This window comes from Phoenix dactylifera, chromosome 1 (assembly GCF_051530095.1).
Source record: "Phoenix dactylifera cultivar Ajwa chromosome 1, Ajwa_hap1_PhDact_Kaust_v1.1, whole genome shotgun sequence".
Classification (NCBI taxonomy): Eukaryota; Viridiplantae; Streptophyta; class Magnoliopsida; order Arecales; family Arecaceae; genus Phoenix; species Phoenix dactylifera.
The window spans coordinates 47,126,158-47,148,035 of record NC_143190.1 but is presented as its reverse complement, the minus strand read 5'-3'; the positions used below and the strand labels follow the sequence as shown (position 1 = coordinate 47,148,035).

At 36.9% G+C, this 21,878-nt stretch overlaps 2 protein-coding genes across 3 annotated transcripts in view; both read right to left on the bottom strand.

The window, feature by feature from the left end:
* Positions 1–21,878, bottom strand: part of LOC103705642 (2-oxoglutarate and iron-dependent oxygenase domain-containing protein CP2-like) — a 113,402-nt gene that overhangs the window by 759 nt on the left and 90,765 nt on the right. The gene's annotated exons all lie outside the window — the stretch shown is intronic.
* Positions 10,570–20,250, bottom strand: LSM8 (Small nuclear ribonucleoprotein family protein). 2 transcript variants are annotated; one of them, XM_089924693.1, is made up of 8 exons: positions 20,119–20,250; positions 18,627–18,732; positions 18,419–18,459; positions 17,896–17,970; positions 14,329–14,381; positions 11,515–14,206; positions 11,013–11,432; positions 10,570–10,909 (listed from the first exon to the last, which is right to left on the bottom strand). In XM_089924693.1, exons 2-6 carry the CDS (start codon positions 18,664–18,666, stop codon positions 14,116–14,118), a joined length of 300 nt encoding a protein of 99 aa, XP_089780819.1. In that variant the 5' UTR covers positions 18,667–18,732; positions 20,119–20,250; the 3' UTR covers positions 10,570–10,909; positions 11,013–11,432; positions 11,515–14,115. The 2 variants fall into 2 exon arrangements, with proteins under 2 accessions (XP_089780819.1, XP_008787680.1); XM_008789458.5 differs by having other exon boundaries at positions 11,013–14,206.

Genomic DNA, 21,878 nt, shown 5'->3' with positions numbered 1-21,878 from the left:
ATTCTAAAATAGACAAGTCAAAGAAAAAAAATTTCGGAAAAGATTTTGGTCGGACGTATCTCCTAATCCAAATGAAATCAGAGAAAATGACAGAAATTAAAGTTAATGTAGAAGACGAGATTTACCTCCAATAGAATTTTAGCCTTTTCAAGCTCATGTATAAGAACGGATCTCACTGTTATAAATAGGAGCTATGTACCTCGATTTTATGATCATCAATGAAAAAAAGAGAGACAAAAACCCAATTTTAGTAACTTTTCCAAAAAAAAAAAAATTAGAAATTCGAGTTGAGCAAGTTAAGAAATTTTTTTCTTCTCTCTGATCTGATCAAGAATAGAGGTCAACTTACTTAAATATTTTCCTCTTATATAATAGAATCATTTAATTATTTTTTATTGTTAACAATCCATCTTGATGCAAGAGTGAGAAATAATCACAATGCATCTTGATTTGGCTGCACACCATGCATTTTGAAACCATTAGCTAATAACGCTAGCTTGTTGAAGCAATGGTAGTTGTTTAGAGTAAAAGTAGTTAAAGTAATTCTTGCAAGTATTTAATCAAAGAAATATTCGGAGTCTTAATATTAAATCCATATTTGTCAAAAGGTTGTTTTCACAATTTTTGTCCCGTCCTTGCAAAAAGATTAATTGCCGTGGATCAATAACAGAAAGTTTCGTAGTTACGATGGAGAGCAATTGCCATGTTATATACCATCACCTTCGCCAATTAAATTGTCTAGAAATAAATAATTATATGTTTCAACTGTTACAATTCAAAATGGCTCCCCTTCCAAAAAAAAAAAAAAAAAATCATTTGATAGAATAACCCGTTACCATCCGTTAACATCATCAATTAACTATTTGAAACCTTGAGCAGACCAAACGAATATCTAGCTAATATAAGACAAAGACCAAGAGTATGCAAGTCTCCCAGCATATATGCCCCAGGATTCTTGATGTTGTGTTTGACATCCGAGCTAAGGTTAGAAGAAGTGCAGCAACGGCCAATTAGAGACGACAAGCCCCAATCTAAGGAAAATGGTATAGAAAAGCATGGGCTAGTGGTCAAATTAAGAGATTCTCTCCTTTATCGGGAAGACTCCTTCAGGCACCACCATCCAAAGAGAAAGCCCCACTTGTCATCTGTACTGATTTCTATGACAATTCTTTTGATTAAGCCTTAGATTTCTCCCTTAATCCTACGTACGAGAGCCCATTAATTATACCTTGGCCACCGTTTACGTCATGGGCACGCGTCAATCACGTCAAAAATGGTCATTATTTTAAGCCCCAACGTGGGCTTCGGTGGGAGATATAAATAGAATAGTCTAATCATTGGGTACTCGAAGGACCTTCCCATGCAACCGCCCCCTGGCCTGCGACACGTGTCCTGGCTTGCCGGGCGGAGGCGCGGCACGGCGCGGCGCGTGGGCCTCGGAGCGCGCGCGGGAGGCGCACGCTAAGGCCCCCACCCCGGGGACCATCTCCGCCGTTCCCGACCCACCAATGGTGGGGATCGTCTTAAGGTAACATTCATTCTTCCCTCTACGCTCGCCGATGGTTGTTCCCATCCATTAGGGTGGCACTATGGTCAGATCGAACCAAATATGGGTTAAGGTTGGATCCACGGTAGGTAAAAATTTTTTCAACCCGAGTTTAATTTGTTTATTGAATAGGCCAAAAATTTGAATTCAAATATGATCGTTTTGTTAAGCAAATAATTTAATTTGATCTGCAACAAGTTGAAACGAGTTAAATGAATTAAATGGTTAAGCATAGCTATCCCAACCATCAATGCTCATAAAAGTTGTTATGAGGGTTAGAGATTGTGTTTGGAGGTACATGGTTTGCTAAGTCGATTTAGCTGCAATTGGGACTCGGTTTGAATCATTCAACTTTTATGCGGGGTGTAGACTTGGAGGTCCGGTGTCAATTAAGATAGCCTAAGATAGATGAGTGGCATGGATATTACAAATTTTATGGCTCAATTGAGCTAATCGATTTAACTAGAATCGGCTCAAGAAATCCATCGTTGTTGAGTAAAGTTAGCCTAAGCTTTGTTAAGACACATGCACGTTACAATAGTTCAACTTCGTTGGTTCATGATTAATTATAATAGTTGGATCATGTTGAATCATATTCTTTGGTGTTAGGGGGTTGTTAGTCCTCTAAATATCTCTGTTATTTTTTCAGCTTACTCAGAAAGAGAACATAGAAGTAAGAAGCCTCTTCGCCAAATCCAACGATCTCTCCTATCATATAAAGATGGCAACCAAGCCGTTTTCCCTGTTTGTGATGAGCTGGATACCAAGCTGAAAAATTTAAGCCTCTTGCAATCGCAAATATACCAACAAAAGACCTGTTTTAAGCGCTAATAGTATCTGGATAACAAGCAAATTAGACCTTTCCTATAATATAACGTTTTTATTTTTAGAGTCATTGTGTGGTTGTTTGCTAATATAATTGGGATGCATTTGGTTCATAACCAAAATTAGAATTGGAATTGAAATAGATTGGAAATGAAAACGGAATTGCTATATTTTCTGACGCTTCTAGTTCGTGACTGGAATTGGAACGAGACTTAAATATTAGGAGAGAGTTGGGATTGAATTTTGAGGGAGCGAGACATTCACATTTTTTCTGAAATCAAAATAGGAATGTGACTCTCTTTAATCCAATGGCTATAATGAGAGTCACTTATTTTCATTTCCATTCTAAACCCTCACTCCTTCTAATCAAACATATTCTTGGTGTAGCCGTAGCTTGAATGCTATATAGATGAATAAAAATGAATAGTCAAGCTTGAGCCGAAGAAAGAGCAAGCAACCATTGTATATTTAATAAGTATTTTTTTTTTACTTTTTTTGTTCCAGAAAATATTATCAAACATTGTATGAGTTGATTTTCCATCCATGTGCATATTTTTTGTCATAAATAGTTTTACTTTTTAAAATGAAAATGATAATAATTAAAAATTTTCATTTGTACTTGCTGCATTAACACATCCAATGCGACCCCCCCTTTTGTATATCAATTGAAAGACAATAAAATCTAGAATAAATTGGAGAACTGCAAGAGATCTCCTGCCGTCTGTAGTTTCGTAATCCAAAAGTAAGATTATTATGTTAAATAGTTTTAGCTCATTATCCATTAATAATGAAACAAGATTTTTGTCGGACTACTTTTAGCAATAATTTCCTAAAAATTGACTAAATAACCTAATTCTACTTGGGAATTGTTGATTGTCATATTGCATTGGATCACACTTAGCATAATCAAATAGATTTAAATGTCTGATGTTAGATGTCTAAAACATAAACCCCACTGTTGTGATGAATCCTCCGTTTTGGGTTAGATTAGACTCAAATAAAACCAAAAGAACATAATCTAGATTTTTTCACCTCTTTTTTACATCTCCAACACTAGCTAAAAGTAGACACATATTTATCAACTTTAAAAATAATAATAAAAACAACAACATGAGGATCCATAGCTATCTTTGCTTCTCACCAGTAGAACTTTGTATCTTCCTATGCTTCCTTCACTATGTTTCATGCCTAGAAATTAAAATTTGATAATTTCTTCTTTTCATAATAATAAATAAAGATATGGATGTTGAGAATAATTGCGTATCCTTGTTTTTTAGTAGTGGAGAAAAAAGAGAGACAGAGAGAGTGAGACTTATCTTTCTTGGTGAGAAGTAAGAGAAAGACAATTTTTTATAATAAAATATTTTTTCTTGCTCTTAATTATTTTTCTTCTGGTATCTCTTTGTTGTTTTTGTTTGAGCATTTATTTTAGATCTTGGGCCGGCACGATCTACTCGGCATAGCGTGCTGTTCTACAGATTAGATGGGTAGGTGAAGGTTGGTAAGTACATCAGTCTTTTATCATGAATTTGAAGAAAAAATTATTCGGTGGACAAGGTTCATTATGAACCTAAGGCAATAACATCTCCATTTGGTGAACTCAAGCAGGGCCCCTGCCTGTGGTGATGCGATCACACGCACATCTCTTTACTTCCGCCCCCACCACAAGATGTCTGTTGTGATTGGTGGATCCCAACGTGCTTCTACGAATGTTGAGCTTTCCCAGTTGCTTGCCTGCCTGCCCCATAGACTTTGTTTTATGGTCCCCTTCCACTGCTTCTCGATGTCCTTGTTTAGGTGGAGGGGTTCAAGTGGGTCCGATAAACACGTATGAGAAAACGCGACTTGATTTGGACTTGAGAGATATGCAAAATCTTTACTAGTGTGTTCGGTCGGGTCCTGTCCCAAGGTTCAACCTCCAAAGACGTCAGGTAAGCGATAGGAGTGGTCAGCTCAGCCAAACTTTTACTTAAAATTCCCGTCAGCTAAGACCACAAATGGGTCGGATTGACCTGTGATGTAACTCGGCCTGATCTTCTTAAACCCGATCCAATCCGATTTAAAAGACCCATGATACTAAGTCGGGTTCTAAAATTGGACCAGTTCTATTTTCCGAGTCGATTCTAAATAAATTTATTATACAAATATAAAGTATGATAATATATTTCTACTATAATTTTGAATTATCATTGAATAATAATAGGACAATAATATGATTAATAATGTATTATAATACAATATATCGTAAATATAATATATGTAATATTAATATAATATACTATTATAGATATAATATTGATATAATATATTGACAGCATAATGATATATTAATTTTTCTAGTTGGACTGAAGGGTATTTTTGTCTCCAAATTTTAGTTTAAGATCACCATCCTGGGATGGTTTATATACCCAACCTCAAGAACGGATGTTCTGTCATTAGGTTGGGCAGCGATTTGAGGAGTGGGGATAATTTGGATCACTGGCACGTGGGATCACCATGGTGCAATCAAATACGGTGATCTCCTTATCACCACCTACATCACCCTTAATCTTGAAATGATCAACCCATACCAAACGCCTAACATTAAAGGATTTTAAAAGAAAGGAACGAAACCTAAACAACATATGCCCCTACTTAAGTAACCATAGGGCTTTAAAAATTTGTGATCACTCGAATCAAAAGCATGGCTTGGTAGAGTAGATTAAAATATTATTGATGGATCCTAAAAGAGAAAAAAATCCATTTTAAAGCATTTTACAAGCGGTAGCTAGTAAATTTTAAGTTGGTATAATGCTTATTATATATGTCAAATGTAAAGAGTGCACATCTAGTGAAATACAATTCACAAAGATTCTGTGAAAAAAGGTTTTGTGAAATATATAATTATGTTTGTGTGCAATTAAGATTCTATGAAATAAAGATAAAGATGTTCTTTGTAAAATTTATTGAATGAGGATTTTATTAATGAATTCTTTGTCAAATTAGAAAGGTGTCAAGGTTTTATTCATACAATTCATAAAAATGAAACAGTTATAAATTTAAGAAAGATACAAATGCTAGGTCAATGAATTTAAGGAAACAGGCTAGCATGTTAAGGTTCCAATCTTTTAAAGATTGGAATGTTGGATAGTAATGGAGATGATGTAATAAGAGAAAACAGGAAAAAAAATAGAATCTTGATGGTATTGAGTGAAACATGTGACAAAAAAACAATGAGAGGTAAAGGGACAAAGAAGCATATTAGACAAGATGGAATTAGAGACTAAACTAATTCAAAATGAAGCGATAGAAAATTAATTAAAATAATATGGACAAGTGCAATAAAGAATTTAGAAGGTTCCTACAAATAGAGGTATAGAAGTATATTCGAAAACCTTAAGAATGAATCGAAAACCTTATATAACAAGGATGAAAGTTTTCGAAAATGATTTGAAAAGTTGCAATGACATTACATGTAGTCAAGAAAAAAATATCAAAACATAGAAGGTTCCATTGCCAACTAGCAAGCATTTATAATATAGACAACATGAGATTTCAAAGTCTGGCATGTGGCAACATGCAACATGGTAAGAATGGATGTGATGTAGATTTTCATCAAAGAATTAATTTTTACGTTTGGCATTGTAAGATAAATACAGCCTAAATTTTGATAGGTTCACTTTTGCTATTTTTCTCAGTGAGAGTAGACTGATTTAAAGTTGCGATATTTTTAATTGCCTAAATAGAAAGAGTTATTAAAAGAATGAAATTGAGGACCACAAGTACTCATTTATGGTGGTGTTCTTCTCCTACCTTCTCTAAGAAAAAAAAAGAAAGCATCATGAATGGAATGACTTTATGACCCTAGATTTGGCCTTAATATTAGAAATGTACATGCATTACTTTTCGAGGATATGTGTCACTCATCAATTAAAAATGAGTGGGATGCAAGGTAGGTAGCACCATGGTGTTATGTGAATAGTATCTATTGAGGGAAATACAATAAAAGGACAAAGCCAATCGGACTGAGGCATGGAAATCTCGCTCTCTTTAAGAAGATTTAAGCCCTCTGCGATTGGCAAAGCCTAAAACCCAATGCAGCAGAAAACACTACGACTTGTCTTTTCCAGAATACAACAATTAGACGATCGCACAAGTAGTCAAGCCCAAAGCTCCACCAAAGAAACACTATTCTTTGCCGAGAACTCTCTCAAAGTATTTTTGTGAGTAAAATGAAGTGATATCGTATATATTTGGAATGAAGGGGGAGAAGGGTTTATATAGAGAGTTTGGAACTGTGAATTTATAAGAGTAATTTCCATTCATCTCTCCAAATACATGAACCTTTCATCTCTCCAAATATATGAACCCTTCATCTCCCCAATGCATGAACCTTTCATCTCTCCAAATACATGAACCTTTTATCTCCCCAAATACATGAACCATTAAATACGTGAAGCCCATAAATGATATAAATATTAAACTTTAATATTAAAATGCACCAACAGTATCTAACCTTCACCCTAGAATAGTACATCCATCCTTAGAAGTGCACTGAATCTCGATCATTGTATATAATGAATCCCCTAGTAAACCAATTTGGATCATGGTACCCAAAATGGGGGGACTAAAATTAAATGGGGATGTTAAGGAAATCTAGTATATATTCGAAGAATCTAAGGGAAATCGATCCCTAACCTTGGTTTGACTACAAGGATACGCATTAGCCATCCAGGCCAATAAAAGAACAGTTGGCTGGAATTGCTGATGTACAGCTGTTGCAAGCAAGATATCTTTCACCGTTCCCCAATTTCTAAATCTACAAATAGCTCACAAGGGATGCTATATGTTCTGAAAAACAGGGGATTTTCAAAATGAAGTCGTCATCTCTAGAGGTCTTCATCGTTTTCTCTCTCCTCTTCTCAATTCTAGTCACCTCTTCGGCCTGGTCTGTGCCAACCTCCCATTTCCGAGTAAAAGGTTGGTTAATTTCTTCCTCTCTCCATTGAAACATATATGTTTGCAGTTGTAACATGTTCTCATTAAGATTGTCCAAATAACTTCAGGTAAGAATGTAGTAGCTGAGAGGGCTTCCCAAGGTGCTGAAGGCATTGCAAGGTTGTCACCTTTTACACCGCCAGCACCGAAGGCTAACGGGCATCGTGACCCTCCTCCCGTTATGAATCCATGAGAGCAAAGGATGCCAAAGTGATTGCTAAGTCACTTGTCTCCCTTGTTTACTTCCATCTTGTAGAACTTGATCACTTCTCCAAATAAATATGATCAAGAAGAAGGGATGCATTCATGCGTTGGCCCTTTAAGAGGCTCTGTTCTAAATGTTTTATGAGCATCGCTTGCTGATCAGTTGATGTCTTGTCTTGTTGCGCATTAAGTTCAAAGAGAAACCAATCAGCAGGCTGTGGTTTAATTGAAGTTTCCTGATGCTGCATTTTGGACATCTGTTCGAGTATATGGATTACCAATTGGGTCCGCTTCGATCATCTAAGCTTGACTGCTCCAATAGCCATTCGATCCAATCAAGTTGCAACGACCAGTAATTAGCGTAGAATGTAGCTAGAGAGCTAAGATAGCGTCAACAAAATCTTAGATTCCCCAATATGGCTACTGCTAAATCTTTGACTGCACCCCAGCCGATCCAATTCCCTCGAGAAAGTGGTCCAATTTTGGTTCGAACCATGTTGACAAGATCAGCTGAAGGGCAAAGTATCTTCGTTTAAACCATGTTGACAATATCTTCGCATGCAAGTACTATTCTAGTGAAGGAGAAAAAGAAGAAAGAGAACAATCCCTTAGAAATGATGTGAATGCAATTACACTTGATCAAATTGCAGTCTGATCATTACTCTCTTGACCGAGAGGAAGCTTGATTTCAGATAACGTCTGGGAAATCTTGCTATCACGACAGGTTAGCCTATTAGATATTTCGAACGGCTTGCTTTTTCATTGGATCCTCGGCTGCGTTTGGTAGCAAGGTGACAGCTATCTCGCCAAATGCTTAAAAATGGCTGAAAATAGAATTATTTGGATGAAGAGTTGCCCTACTAATCCATATCGGTGTACACTGATCGTACCATACCATACCAGCACCAAACCGTTACATAATATGGGGAATATACCGAATGTCGGTATGCCTAACGTACAGATACGGTAATAAAATAGTACTGATCCAGGGTTCAATATCAAAATAGCAAACTTTGATTTGGATAAAGTGATTTATTTACATAATTCTATTCTGCCAAACTATTTTTATAAAATTACTGCATGGATAGAGGAAATTTATCCTTTCTAAAAATGATTTTACCATCATCCTCTTGTTAAACATACCAAAAAGTGGACCGGCAATTTCATCCTTGCGAAAAAATCCAAATAATCACAAAACTCATGTACTCACTTATTTCTCCACTTATCCCTCTTACAAACAATAAAAAGGAACTTATTTCATGGAATAGACTATCCCTTCTATAGTAGAAGGGATAACCCTCCAAAAGTTATCCCTTATATCAAATGCAGGCTTAGAGTTACGTAGGATCGCAATCTCATCCAGCCAAGAATTGACATAATCAAGTCAAGCTAGAGAACGGCTAATTAGGCTACCCTACACCAAAGCAGCTCTTTTTGAAATCCTTGTTGACCGCTATTACAGTTAGAACGGCCATTTATGTTCAAATTGTCCTAGATTGGAGTTATTTGCATAATACATAAGGACAGATGCAATGGTCATCATTTATTGGCATTGATACAGACTAAAGAAGCATGCATACATATAATTGGAAACAACAGCAATGAGAGGCCCAAAAAAAAAAAAAAGAATCCCTTAGATTTTTGGTGGCTCTCTCTCTCTCTCTCTCTCTCTCTCTCTCTCTCTCTCTCTCTCTCTATATATATATATATATATATATATATATAAAGGACCCTCATTAGGGAACAAGAGAGTGTAAAACTATGATAAATCTGGCAAAGGTTGGGAAAAGAAATCCTAAGATGGTGTCTGAATGCCAGTTAAATTGTGGGTAAGAAGGATTATTTGTTTAACCAGCCAAACGCCATCCAAAATGTGATGAATAACTTAAATCAATCAACGGCTAAAAAAGGTATTAAACTTGGGTAACTTATTTCTGGGGAAAGGGTGAAATAAAGTTGACAACACAAAGCTTTCCCTCTCTTTACTTTTCACTCTGGGACAACTTTACCCCACCAGCTATGGGAATATTAACCAAAAAGTAAATAACTTTATTTGCTGTGTAGCTGGTTAGGGGATGCACATGCATGGTTCAATCTATTTAGGAGATGGTCAGCTATTCTTCGCTTAGACTGCACAAAGCCTAGAAAGTTGCAATTGGCAGAGTAAAGAACCCTTCATTGATAGCCAAAGAATACAGCCTTTGGAGATTTTCTATGATGATGGTCCTTGGGGTAGTAGGCAGGGGTATAATTATTCCTCAAAATTTAGATAAAGGACCCTCATTAGTGAACAACACAGTGTAAAACTATGATAAATCTTGCAAAGGTTCGGAAAAGAAATCCTAAGATGGTGTCTGAATGCCAGTTAAATTGTGGGTAAGAAGGATTATTTGTTTAACCAGCCAAACGCCATCCAAAATGTGATGAATAACTTTGCCCAATCAACGGCCCAAAAAGGTGTTTAACTTGGGTAACTTATTTCTGGGGAGAGGGTGAAATAAAGTTGACAACACAAAGCTTTTCCCTCTCTTTACTTTTCACTCTGGGACAACTTTACCCCACTAACTATGGGAATACTAACCAAAAAGTAAATAACTTTATTTGCTGGGTAGCTGGTTAGGGGATGGATATGCATGGTTGAACCTATTTAGGAGATGGTTAGCTATTCTGCACTGCATAAAAGTTATTTGAACAAAGCCTAGAAAGTTGAAATTGGCAGAGTAAAGAACCCTTCATTAATAGCCAAAGAATACAGCCTTGGGAGATTTTCTATCATGATGGTCCTTGGGGTTGTAGGCAGGGGTATAATTATTCCTAAAAAAAAAAAAACAGGGGTACAATTGGGTGAGACTCGGTGACCCATAAACTCAACAGGTAGCGGTCTAGTAGGAGGGGAAAAAAAGAAAAAGAAAGGAGAACTATGTAGGAATTATGCACCAAGTCATAAACCCCCCTAAAAGAAAAAAGAGGAAAAAGAAAAAACATGACATCTATGTAGGACAATAGGGAAAACTGCATTAGAGGAAAGAAAACAAGGAAAATCACTACTATTGTTGCGATATATCTATTTCCCTGCAATCAATAAAGAGGCTCCAAAATTCATAACAGTAACCACGCCCAAAGCCAATATCCCCATAGCAGACAAAGACACCAAGTTGAAACTTTCATACTCAGAAAGGATAAGAAGCTAGATCTACTGCAGCGGAAATAGGCCGAACTCTGAGGTAGGTAGAAGTTCCACGCCTCAACCATGAGGGCCACCAGGGACCCTCTCATTGGCAGCAGGCGCAGGTGGCGCAAACGCCGCTTCCCTCGCCATCCTCACATGCCCTCGCGAGCTCGAAGCAACATCTCCGCCTATATACATCAATCACCCAACGCAAAGTCTCATGCCATAATTGATCCCATCAAAAAGGCTAAATTTCCCTTGAAGACAGTAAGAGAACGAGCAGATCCATACCTGTGCTTGGGTGATCGCAGCTTGGAATTTCCCTTGATAGAGATGGAGAGATTATGAGAGCTGAGAAGAGGAGAGCAATCAAAGAGAGGGAAAAGGCCACCTTAGGGGCGGACTGCTCCATGAGACTTTTGGGCACCTTCAGAGTTCGGTCGATGGTGAGCCCCCGGTGCCCTCAAATAGAGGACAGCAAGTGGTTTCCTCGAAGCCCTCCAAAGTTCTAGATCTCCAAATCCAACACGAATCTATGTGTAAACGGGTCATTCATTTTCTTCAGTCCAAATCCTTTACCTAGGTGTAATGGAAACAGACCATTTGGGTCGTCGGATAGAGACCTTCCTTGAGTGGGTGCTTCCAATTTCCTACCTACACTAACCAACCGATTGACTGTATAAAAATAGTCGGTCTCCTCAATTATCATCACTGAAACCAGGGGTTGTTCGAAAATTAGTACATATAATAATGAAGCTGAAGCAGATGGGCCGATGGGAACTAGCTTCCTTACAGACTAGGAAGTCGCCACTTTTCTTTTTGGAACAGTTCGTGTGCTTCCATGGTAGACAGCGGCGCAACTATATCAAACCCGTGAATCCCAGTAGATTGCAACAGCAATTCACAGGACCAACAGATTCCCATTGCATCTGAATCCTGATGCAAACTAAAATCAATCCCCAAAATATTCTAGAAAAAAAAAATTGCGGGTTTTCACTTCTTTGATTACCTAGTTGTTTCTGAACTACTTATTGTTTGGCTGATATGTTTTAAGGGTCACTTATTTAATATCTTGCATGTGTAAACAGAAGGAATTTCAAAAGATCTAAAAATTACCAAGCTTTATACATGGTAGTTAGACGATTGATGTCTTAATTCACTTTATTTCAGACAGACTTGTCTCTGGAGATCATGCATGAACAAATCCTCTTCTTCTGCAGTATGTATTTTCCTTCATGAAGTATCCCACTTTAGTTACCAAAATAAATACCACACTTCTCCTTCCTACATGCTCATCCACATGCACTTTGCAACAGGGATGCCATCGAACATATTGCTTGGGATTGCATTTCATTCTTTGGCTTCATACAAAGTTTCATACTACTTGAGAAAATCTGTGGAACTATTTAATAAAATCTAAAGTTCTCACTGGAAGACACAACAATGGATCTATGAATCCACGCCACATCTGAAGCTCCAACATCAATGACAATATGATACAAAACAAAATGGACTGGTTGCGAAAACACTTTTTATTTTAACTAGTTGATGGTGTATGTTTCTTATTTATTCCTTAAAGCTTGGAAGATCAGAAATGAGATATTGCTATAAAGTTGGGCAATATCTTTTTGCTAGCAATAAAATTGTGTTTTTCAGGCTCTTTTTTCTCATTATTTATGTACTGGACTTTCACCTTTACACCACTATGCAGGCAATTTCGATTGCCTCCAATCTGATGTGTTTTGAATCTGTTAAACATCCTTCCGTGTTTGCATAATATATCACCTTTCCCACATCAGACCATACCATCCGTAAGGGAGAAAACAACTCACAAGGTATTGTCTTGTTAATGATCTCATTTACTTATTTCTACAGATTAAGATTTTGCTAACGGTCCTTGCCTTTGAATGGGTCGAGAAACCTATCATCATCTTAGCAGTAAATGTGAAACAAGATTGAACAGATAATGCACTCCACAAAGTGTACCGTGCTCACTCCATAGCAAGGAACATGGTGTCATTGTATAGATCATTTTGCAATCCAGAAATCTAAAATAAAATGTGAGATGGAAGACAAGACTATAAAAGAGCATTGCCCAAAAAAAAAAAGAAGAAGAAGAAGAAGAAATATTCTATTAGAACAACCTGGAGGTCTAGTCAAAAGAGATAAATGGACCTTAACATTAGTTTAAGGACACCAAGAGATTGCGTTGTTAGAACTTAAAAAGAATTCATATAACAAGTATTGAGATAAGGCAATTCATATATTTGCATAGGAGGGGCACACCATACTGACACAACGATCCAGATTTAATAAGATCTTGAACTTTAGATTACCCAAAAATATAAAGAGAAGAAGGAATTTCCAAGCTCAATGATATGATCTACAATTTCAGTTGAAAGATAGGTCACCCACTAGATATTATGTGACCTTTTTACAACCATGTCAGATTTAAAGGCTCAACCTTGGTCCGAACTAACCTTCCATGGTCCAAATATGATATCGATTACTGAAGTCATTTGTAGATCTTCCAGCATTAACCTGCAGGTACCTTTTCTGGATAGACCAGATATCAATTTTTTTTATGGATTTTACCTTCTTACCAAGAATGGTTGAAGGTAGAAATGCAAAATTTATAGAGTTTACTATTTCTTGCATGGTTTGAATCTAATGGCAATCTTAAATATTAAGAGCCTATCAGGATGATTGGGCTGAAAATCCTATGGGATTCATGGGTCGGGATCTTTTTTCCTCCCAATGGGATTTGGGCCGGCCCACTCCAAAGCTACTCCTGGATATTTATAAATATAAGCCTAGCCCAGCCTATAATCTCATAATTTTGCTGGTTGTACTAGTCCAACCCACAAATTTCATAAGCATCTTTCTCCCTCCCAATGAGATTTGGGCCGGCCTACTCCAAGCTACTCCTAGGTACTTATAAATGTAGACCTAGCCCAGCCTATAATTCCATAATTTTGCTGGTTATACTGGCCTAACCCACAAATCCCAAAGGATTTTCAGCCCAATCATCCAAACAAGCCCTAAGTCACATGAAAATATAAGAATAACAAAATGTTGTATTGCCAGGTGATTGCAATTGTTCCACTATTTCTTATGATATTTTTTTAGGAAAAAAGGAGGTAAAAGGTTTCCAAAATGTTTAGATCCATATATCCTTTCAGTTCTGATGCATTGCCTTTTTTTAATGTGTCTACTGGAAATAATGTTGCTTAGTTGGCATCAAAAAATATAGCAGTATAGAAACAAATTGTATTCTATTAGACAAACACCAGGAGGTCTATTCTTGTTTTGAACAACTAAATACCTCAAATCCCACTGTAGGACATCTCTCTTGTAGAGAGGAAAATATCAAGAGGCTTGGACATTAAGTTGATCAATGGAGCATAGGCTTGAGAGGATGTGCCCTAAGTTTTGACAGATCCAGATTTGCATCCAGCTCTTCATCTACTTCTCCCACAACACTTCTGCAAACGATTGGGAAACATGTTAAGAAGACCCACTTGGTTGACAAAATGAAAGAAACAAGCTAGGAAAACAAATTTTTAAGCTGTCAGTATTTAAAAACAAGAAAAAAAACAAAACGTACATGTTATCACCCCTTATAATATACAGTCCTAAAACAAGTTGTTGAACACCTTCCTGCCAAGAACGCACAGAAATAGTTGGTCAGAGCAATATGATTCTGAATGTGTAAGAAATAGTTGAATTTAGAATATGCTCCAATCAGCAGTTTCACAACGTAGAAAAGATTCAGCTAGTTGCTAAAAGCAGAGGCTTCGCAAGTAAGCAGAAAAGCATTTTTGTTTTTGGCTTTGCATACCAAAGTCTCTATTTTAGTGAAATAACAAAAGAGAAATCTTTTCCTAAGTCATGAAATTAAGAAAGCCATTTTATCTAGATACCAACTGACTAGTTCTCCCTAAGAAGTACATCAGAAGTCTTGATTTTCTTGTTGTTGCATGCTGCTACATCAGATAATGCTGTAAGTTTGCAAGCCAACAAAATGCTTGTTCCCCCAAAAGCACTGCATTTACTGCATTATGTGTGCAAGCACATCTTCAACCTCTTGTGGAGTTCACGAATGTTTGCTGAACTTTCACCTTGCGCGCGCGCGCGCATACACACACGAGAGGAGAGAGAGAGAGAGAGAGAGAGAGAGAGAGAGAAAAGAAGATCAAATCTAGTTAAATTCAGGAATCAGGTCACTCTGATGCAGGCCAGCTGTAGAGGAGGAAAATTAAATAAAACTATAAACACTTTGTTTCCTGATCAAAAAAATCAGTGAACAGGAATAATGAATTTTGTTAATTGAAAATAAACCATGCATGCATTTTAGAAAAAAGTTGAAGAAAAAATTGATTTCCAGTAAATATATCAATCAAGAAAAGGATTAAATAAGAAGTTAATGATGAGAGGAGCAAGAACAAAAAAGAAGGGTGATACAAAGTACAGAAATCTTAAAAGAAGAAACAAACAGGAGTCCTAAAAAAAGAAACAACCTTTCTTTCATTTCTTTCACTCAATCATCCAAAAAGAGCTAAAGGTTGACAGACCCTCTCTCTCCTCTCTCTGTTCGTGTGTGTGTGTGTGTGTGTGTGAGAGAGAGAGAGAGAGACAATGGCCCATTAGTGGGCCATTTGACTTTAGAGAACATATTATGCCACATCACCAGATAACCTAAGCCCTCTATTGACTACTGAGATGTTACCAATTTAACCACTAACAACTTTCTAGACCATAAATAAAAAGGAAAAAAACAATCAAGTGCATGAGGACCACCTAGATACTTCGTTGCCCTTGCATGCGTCATCCCCCCTCCCCTACTTTTGTTGCTACCATCACCGCCTCAACCTTACAAAAAATTGAGAAAAAAGGTTGAAAAGGGAACCACAATGGTAAACTTGATGATATTTGATTAGGATCTTCAAGAAAGACCAACATAAGTTTGTTTTTGACAGGGAATTTACCCTCAATAGATTTAAATCATGAAGAATTCTTTAGGATAGCATATTATAGTATTATTTGGCTCAACTGTTATGCCAACAGCCAATAGCTGTTGACGTCATGCAATTTTTGGTCACATGAGATTATTCCCAATAATATTATGACTAAATTTGGCACTTGAGACAAAATAGGCAATCTGGGAGTGTCAGCTAAGGTAGTCATTTAAGTTAAACTGAAATGTACATCTGCCAAATAGTGCCATTCAACATAGCTATTGCAGCTTGCTGTTCATTCAATGACACCTCAGAATTTATCTTTGCAGGAATTTGGAACCTCCACTAACCTGTTTTCCATTGCATATGCATAAAATGCACCTTAAAATGGTGGTCTCATAAACCAATATGTTATCATGCCTAGCATTATCCATCTTAACTGATGCATGCAAGGACCCAGCTAGATTTTTGTCCTTCGTTCTGTTATCTCCTGGATATACCACCAGTTGGCTTCGAGTGCCAGAAAGACCATGTAGACACTCATGCAGTGCATCAACATGATCCTTGTTACATTCAATGCATCAAATACAAAATTTAAGGCTTCAAATTTGATGTAAACGTTTGTAGATTAGAACTGGATCAAGGGCTTCAGGTTATTATAGTTTCAGATCCAAAACTGAAATCAATTTGGCAGCAAAACACAACAAGAGAGGGTTTCTCTTTTTTGTATTGCTTTAAGAAGATTCAAAGGAGTTGGGAATTCTTATGGAGAACTTTGGATACAAACCAGAAATCTGGCAAGCATAAAGTTCATATTCTTAAGCTGAAAATAGTATATCTATAGATGTGGTTCCACCATGCATAAAATCAAGCAGGCATTTTTGAAATCAAATGCTTGACAAATCTACATTAGCAGTGGAATCAGAACAGCCGAAATAAAATATTCCAGCAAAAAACATGCAAAAATAATGTAAAACAAGAAGAAGCTAGAAAAGAGGAAGAAAAGATAAGTTAAAGAATAAAAGGGAAAAAGATATGCTGAGGGCACCAAACTAGCTTGAAGAAAAGAAGCCTTTACATGCATGCATATAATGTCCAATCAATATCTCAAAACACAGAGCAAGGTCATAAAAAAGAAACTGTAACTCATAATTTTGTCCCTAAACTACCCTTATGTGGCTAACTTAAATAAGAGGAATGTGGGTAAGGATAGACACAATAACCCTCACCCCACCCCCACCCCCTTCTGAAGCATTGCCTGTCCACTTCATCAAGTTCCCTCCACTGGAGACCAAGGTGACATAATAAACCCGTCCATTCTCCATCAATGAGGTACAAAAAAATAAATTAACCAAGGCAAAAAAAAGAAAGCATCAAAATCAATGATAAATGGTCCATATATTGACTTCTAACAATCTGATCTCCCACCTCTGATGCCTGATGATGAATTTAATGACTTGACCTTCTACATGCATCAAATGAACTTAGGGAGAAACTCCTTCAGACTATTGACTAAAATATCACAATAACCTTACAGATGTTCTCATGAAAGGCTAATTGGTATGTAGAATTCTGGCTTAGTACATTTGTTGGTTGTGAGTGTCAAGGTTTGAGATGCATAAGCCATGTATTTGGTTTTAAACAAGTGCTATACAACTAGATTTCTACTCGATGGTATCTTAATCATCACTGAAGATCGTGCTAGTGAGTCCATGAAGACTAGACAACTTTCAAGGAATACTCTTGCTTGTGTCCTTTATAACATCCTCAAATCTTTTTTTGTCAGTAATTAACCTAGTGATTTAAAGATGTCTTCAGGCTGCTCATCTGGCCCCTTGATCATGGGTTTCCAACTGATATTTAGGGAAGAATATGAGGAACATTACAAACATATGACCTATGCAAAAACCTTTTCTTTAGCATTCTTCACAAGAAATCTACCCAAAACTAGTTGAATATACCATCATCTATTGACAATACAGAAACAGAAGCCAGCAATAATATTGCTGCCCTTATTTAAATCCCACTATTAGAATCAACTGCAATTCAAAATACTTAAATAGTCGATTCGAAAACAGCAAATGTCCAAAGACAATCAAAAGATTTCCTGATCCACAATCGTGCAAAAAATCTGAAAATGCAACACTCTAATGGAAATTCATGCATTTGAAACAAAACTCATAATATGTACAAATGAAAAAAGCAAGAGGGCAAACCTTTGTAGAGTAAACCCGTTCATGTGACTCATCAAGAATGATATTGGTAGCTTGGTCAAACCCTTTTAAAATTCCCTAAAAAAAAGAAAGGAATAAAAGGATTATCATTATCATGATGAAAGGTGGAGATATAGGTCCTGACTAATGTTATATTCTTACATTTAGAACCAACTCTACAGAACCAATAATCTATGGCCAAACATGCAGGAATCAGGAAAGTTGCAGATGGTAAAGCATCTAAAAAAAGGAAGAACAAAAATAAGGCAATTACAAGTAACAGAGAGAGAGAGAGATAGACAGAGATAGAGAGAATCAACATTTGTGAGAAGTTCAGTTGTCAAACATGTAAAGCATCTAAAAAAAGGAAGAAAAAAAATAACAGAATTACAAGTAACACACACAGAGAGAGAGAGAGAGAGAAGATAATCAAAACTTATGTATACTTTAGATGAAAAGTTAATAATATATCCAAAAATTCCCAAAATTTTAAAATGTTTATCCAAAAATAAAATATCATACTTACCACAATATGTCGTCCATCATTTGTAATGACTGATATGGTCTCTGCAAGGTTAAAAGAAAATAAGAGATCAATGGAGTTTCAAAAAACATTCAGTACCGCACCATCTAGACGTAGCAATTAACACATTAATGTTGCTCAAAATATTGAGACTTAATACATGTGGTAATTAAGATTTTAATCAATAAAATATCGATTATTGGGCACATACGATCTACTAGTGACTGAAGTCCAGGACCAGACGACATCATAGGAATTCAATAAATTGCAAGATATCTGATTGTCTGGCAGAATGGTTTCAATTGTTCTTCGCACCACTGTACACAAAGCAAAAAACCATAGGATGCAGGTTAGATATCCATAAAAAGGATATTTATTATCGGTCCATATCATTTCACAATAATACCTTCACTTTCACCATCCCACATAACATGGTTTAAACAGTAGCTAGATAACTTGCCATTGTCAATAAGTGAAAAAGTGAAAATAAAAAACTAAATCAGGGAAATCAGAAGCTTGTGATCTAGCAAAACGAAATTGAAGAAAACTCTTAAAATGAAGGTTAAAGAAAAAGTAAGAGGGTAAACAAAAATAATAAAAAACATAGACATTACAGGAGCAATAGTCAGGGAAATTAAATATTTAAAAAACGTGGCCATTTATTCAAATAAAAAAATGGTTGCACTCCCAAGCAGAACTACAAATTATTCAATTAAATCACCATGTACCGAATCTATAATCAGTATATCCAAATACAAAGAATTAAAACTCTGCACATTCATTATTATATCATTAGAGTGCACCAACCTCTGGGATTTTATTTTAGTAGTACTTAAGTGGAACAGTTATCTTTTAGGCAATACATATGGGTTATAGAAAAGTTGGAACACAAACTCGAAGCAGAAGCAGAACTGTTGCTCATGCTCTGTTATCCTTTCTTCAAACATTTTTAATCTATCAAAATAGTAAAATACTATAGAAGAGCAGAATTTGATCCTCCGTTTGGCTCCTGGACCTCTGCTTCCCCATGCATCTTTTGCCTCTCTTTCTACTATGTCAATCCATTCATCAACCAATTCCCATATAACGCCTAGTGATAGTTTTAAGCCTCTCTCCACTTCTTTACTATTTTACCTTAAAAAAAACCGATTCTCCCTGCTTCAAGATTTCACAATCCATTACCTCTAAATAACATCAAGACCACAAGGCTACGACTACATTTTTTATCATACTGTACACATCTTTAGCTGTCTATGTTTCAAAAAGCTCGGTAGGCGCGTAGCGGACAAGGGGTTTGGTTCATGGCGCACAAACACCATGGACGGCGACTTCATCCCATCACTGACCGTTAATATATATTTAAAATTTTACCTTATTAAGTATGCAATAGACAATATTCCACAGGAACTCGATGCAAAGAAAAGGAAATAATGAGGGAAAAATCCATAAGTAACAAAGAAATGCGAAATTGGAGGTACGATTAGTGAATTAATGATCAATTGCACATTTAAGTAACAAAATTAACCAATCTTATTCACATCGAGCTTGAATAACAGCGCAAAATTAATTGGTTGTTTCATCATTTCTTGCGAAGTCGCTAACATTATCCCATATAATTCCAGAAATCAAAAACAGATGAAAGGAGCTTCAGGAGAATCACAAAGAAAAAGCAGAATAAAAAGATTTAAAAAAAACGAATTTACCTGCTCACGGTGGCGGAGCGCAAGAGGCTTCTTCACTCCCGTTCGTCGCCCACGCTTTCCCTCTCTGCGTTTGCGCCGGCTAGGGCTCAATCCGTCGGCTCGTGCGAGAGGGAATATAAGGGTCCGAACCGGGTCCTAATAAGGTTACACGCTAGAGATTGGCCCCACCGGTTCATTTAGAGGCCGGCTCGATCCGCCACGTCCCAGCCGCTATATCGCGTATAAAAATTATACGGAGCGCCGCCCTTTATACTGATGTATAATATGTAAGGGCTCCGTATGCTTGTCCGAAGCCAGAATCTTAAAGCATATTTGAGCCCCTTATGCGATGAATTTATATGATCCCTCCCCATTACATTGTCCGATATGTTTCGGAACTCTCGGGTTCTCTCCTAAGGGCTCGTTTGGCTCGCGGAAAGTATTTTTCCTTCTAGGAATATGATTCCTGAGAAGAAGATTCTTAAGAAGAGAATGTCTGAGAATGTATTTTTGGCTGTTTGGTTAAACATGGAAAAGTGATAGATTTCCAGAGTGCTTATATTTCGTTGACCATCCACTTTCCTGGAAAAGTTATGTGTAACTCCTATTACTCTTAATAAAAATTAGGTCTTTAATGCCTCTTTAATGTTGAAGGGCCTTTTTAGGAAAAAAATAAAAATATAGTGATTCCCGCCTCATGGGAAAGTAACTTTTCCATGTTTCTCATGAAAAAGATTTTCCCATAAAATGTGGGAATCATATTCCCATGAGAATACAACTTTTCTATCTCTCTTCTTTGAAAACTCCAACCAAACAAGAGGCATCTCATTACTTTCCTGTTGACCACACTTTTTTCCTTCTTTTTTCGCGAACCAAACGAGCCCTACAAGTATTACGGACAATTCCAATCCAGAATATTGTATGCTCAGCCCATCAACTATATCAATCGGTGCTAAATGAGTCAAGTAGGGTGATCACTACTTGTTATATCATTTCAAATATTTGGCTAGCTAGAAATGCAGGTTGTTTTGATAATATGAATCAAGGCCCGCTAATCACTATTATGAAAGCTGTAGTTGAGTATACCTGCGCCATACTATTTAGAGGATTGAGATAGCCAAGGAAACCTGGGATTTCTATCTTGCAATTTGTGCATCTTCTAGGATAATTCATTTCACCTGGGAGTCCCACCTCTTGAAAGTCTCGAGATTAATTTTGATGGTAGCATGTGGGACAAAGGCGCGGATGGAGGAGCTGGGTATGTGATTTGTCATCGGGTATCTTTCCTGGTGGCTGCTGAAGGAGTTTACATTTATGATATTACCGTTCCACTTGTGGAGGTGAGAGCTGCATGAGAGGGATTGATTTATGCAGTTACAGTCTTGAAATCCCCTAGTATATTATATTGGAGGGGAACTCAAAGACCATGATTGGGTGGTTGACTCGAGGGTCGTCCAACCTGGGCTTCTCTCACCCCAATCTCAAGGATATGATGAACGTTATTTCTACTCTGCGATATTTTGAGATTGTTCACATCTATAGGAAGGCAAATGTGGTAGTTGATTTATGTAGTTACGGTCTTGAAAGCTCCTAACATTATATTGGAGGAGAACACAAAGATCATGATTTGGTAGTTCATTGGAGCGTCGTCCGATCTAGTCTTCTCTCACCCCAATCTCGAGGATATGATGAAGGTTTTTCCTACTCTCAAATATTTTGAGGTCGTTCACATCTATAAGGAGGCAAACATGGTAGGTGACTGGGTAGCCTTGCATGCAGCA

Bases quoted from the DNA above. Each gene is read 5' to 3' on its own strand.
- LSM8 (XM_008789458.5), bottom strand. From the start codon at position 18,666: ATGATGTCGTCTGGTCCTGGACTTCAGTCACTAGTAGATC. The intron at 17,971-18,418 runs GTAAGTATGATA...TCTTTTTTTTAG, and splicing joins ATGATGGACGACATATTGTG to GGAATTTTAAAAGGGTTTGA. The intron at 14,207-14,328 runs GTACGTTTTGTT...AATCGTTTGCAG, and splicing joins ATTATAAGGGGTGATAACAT to AAGTGTTGTGGGAGAAGTAG.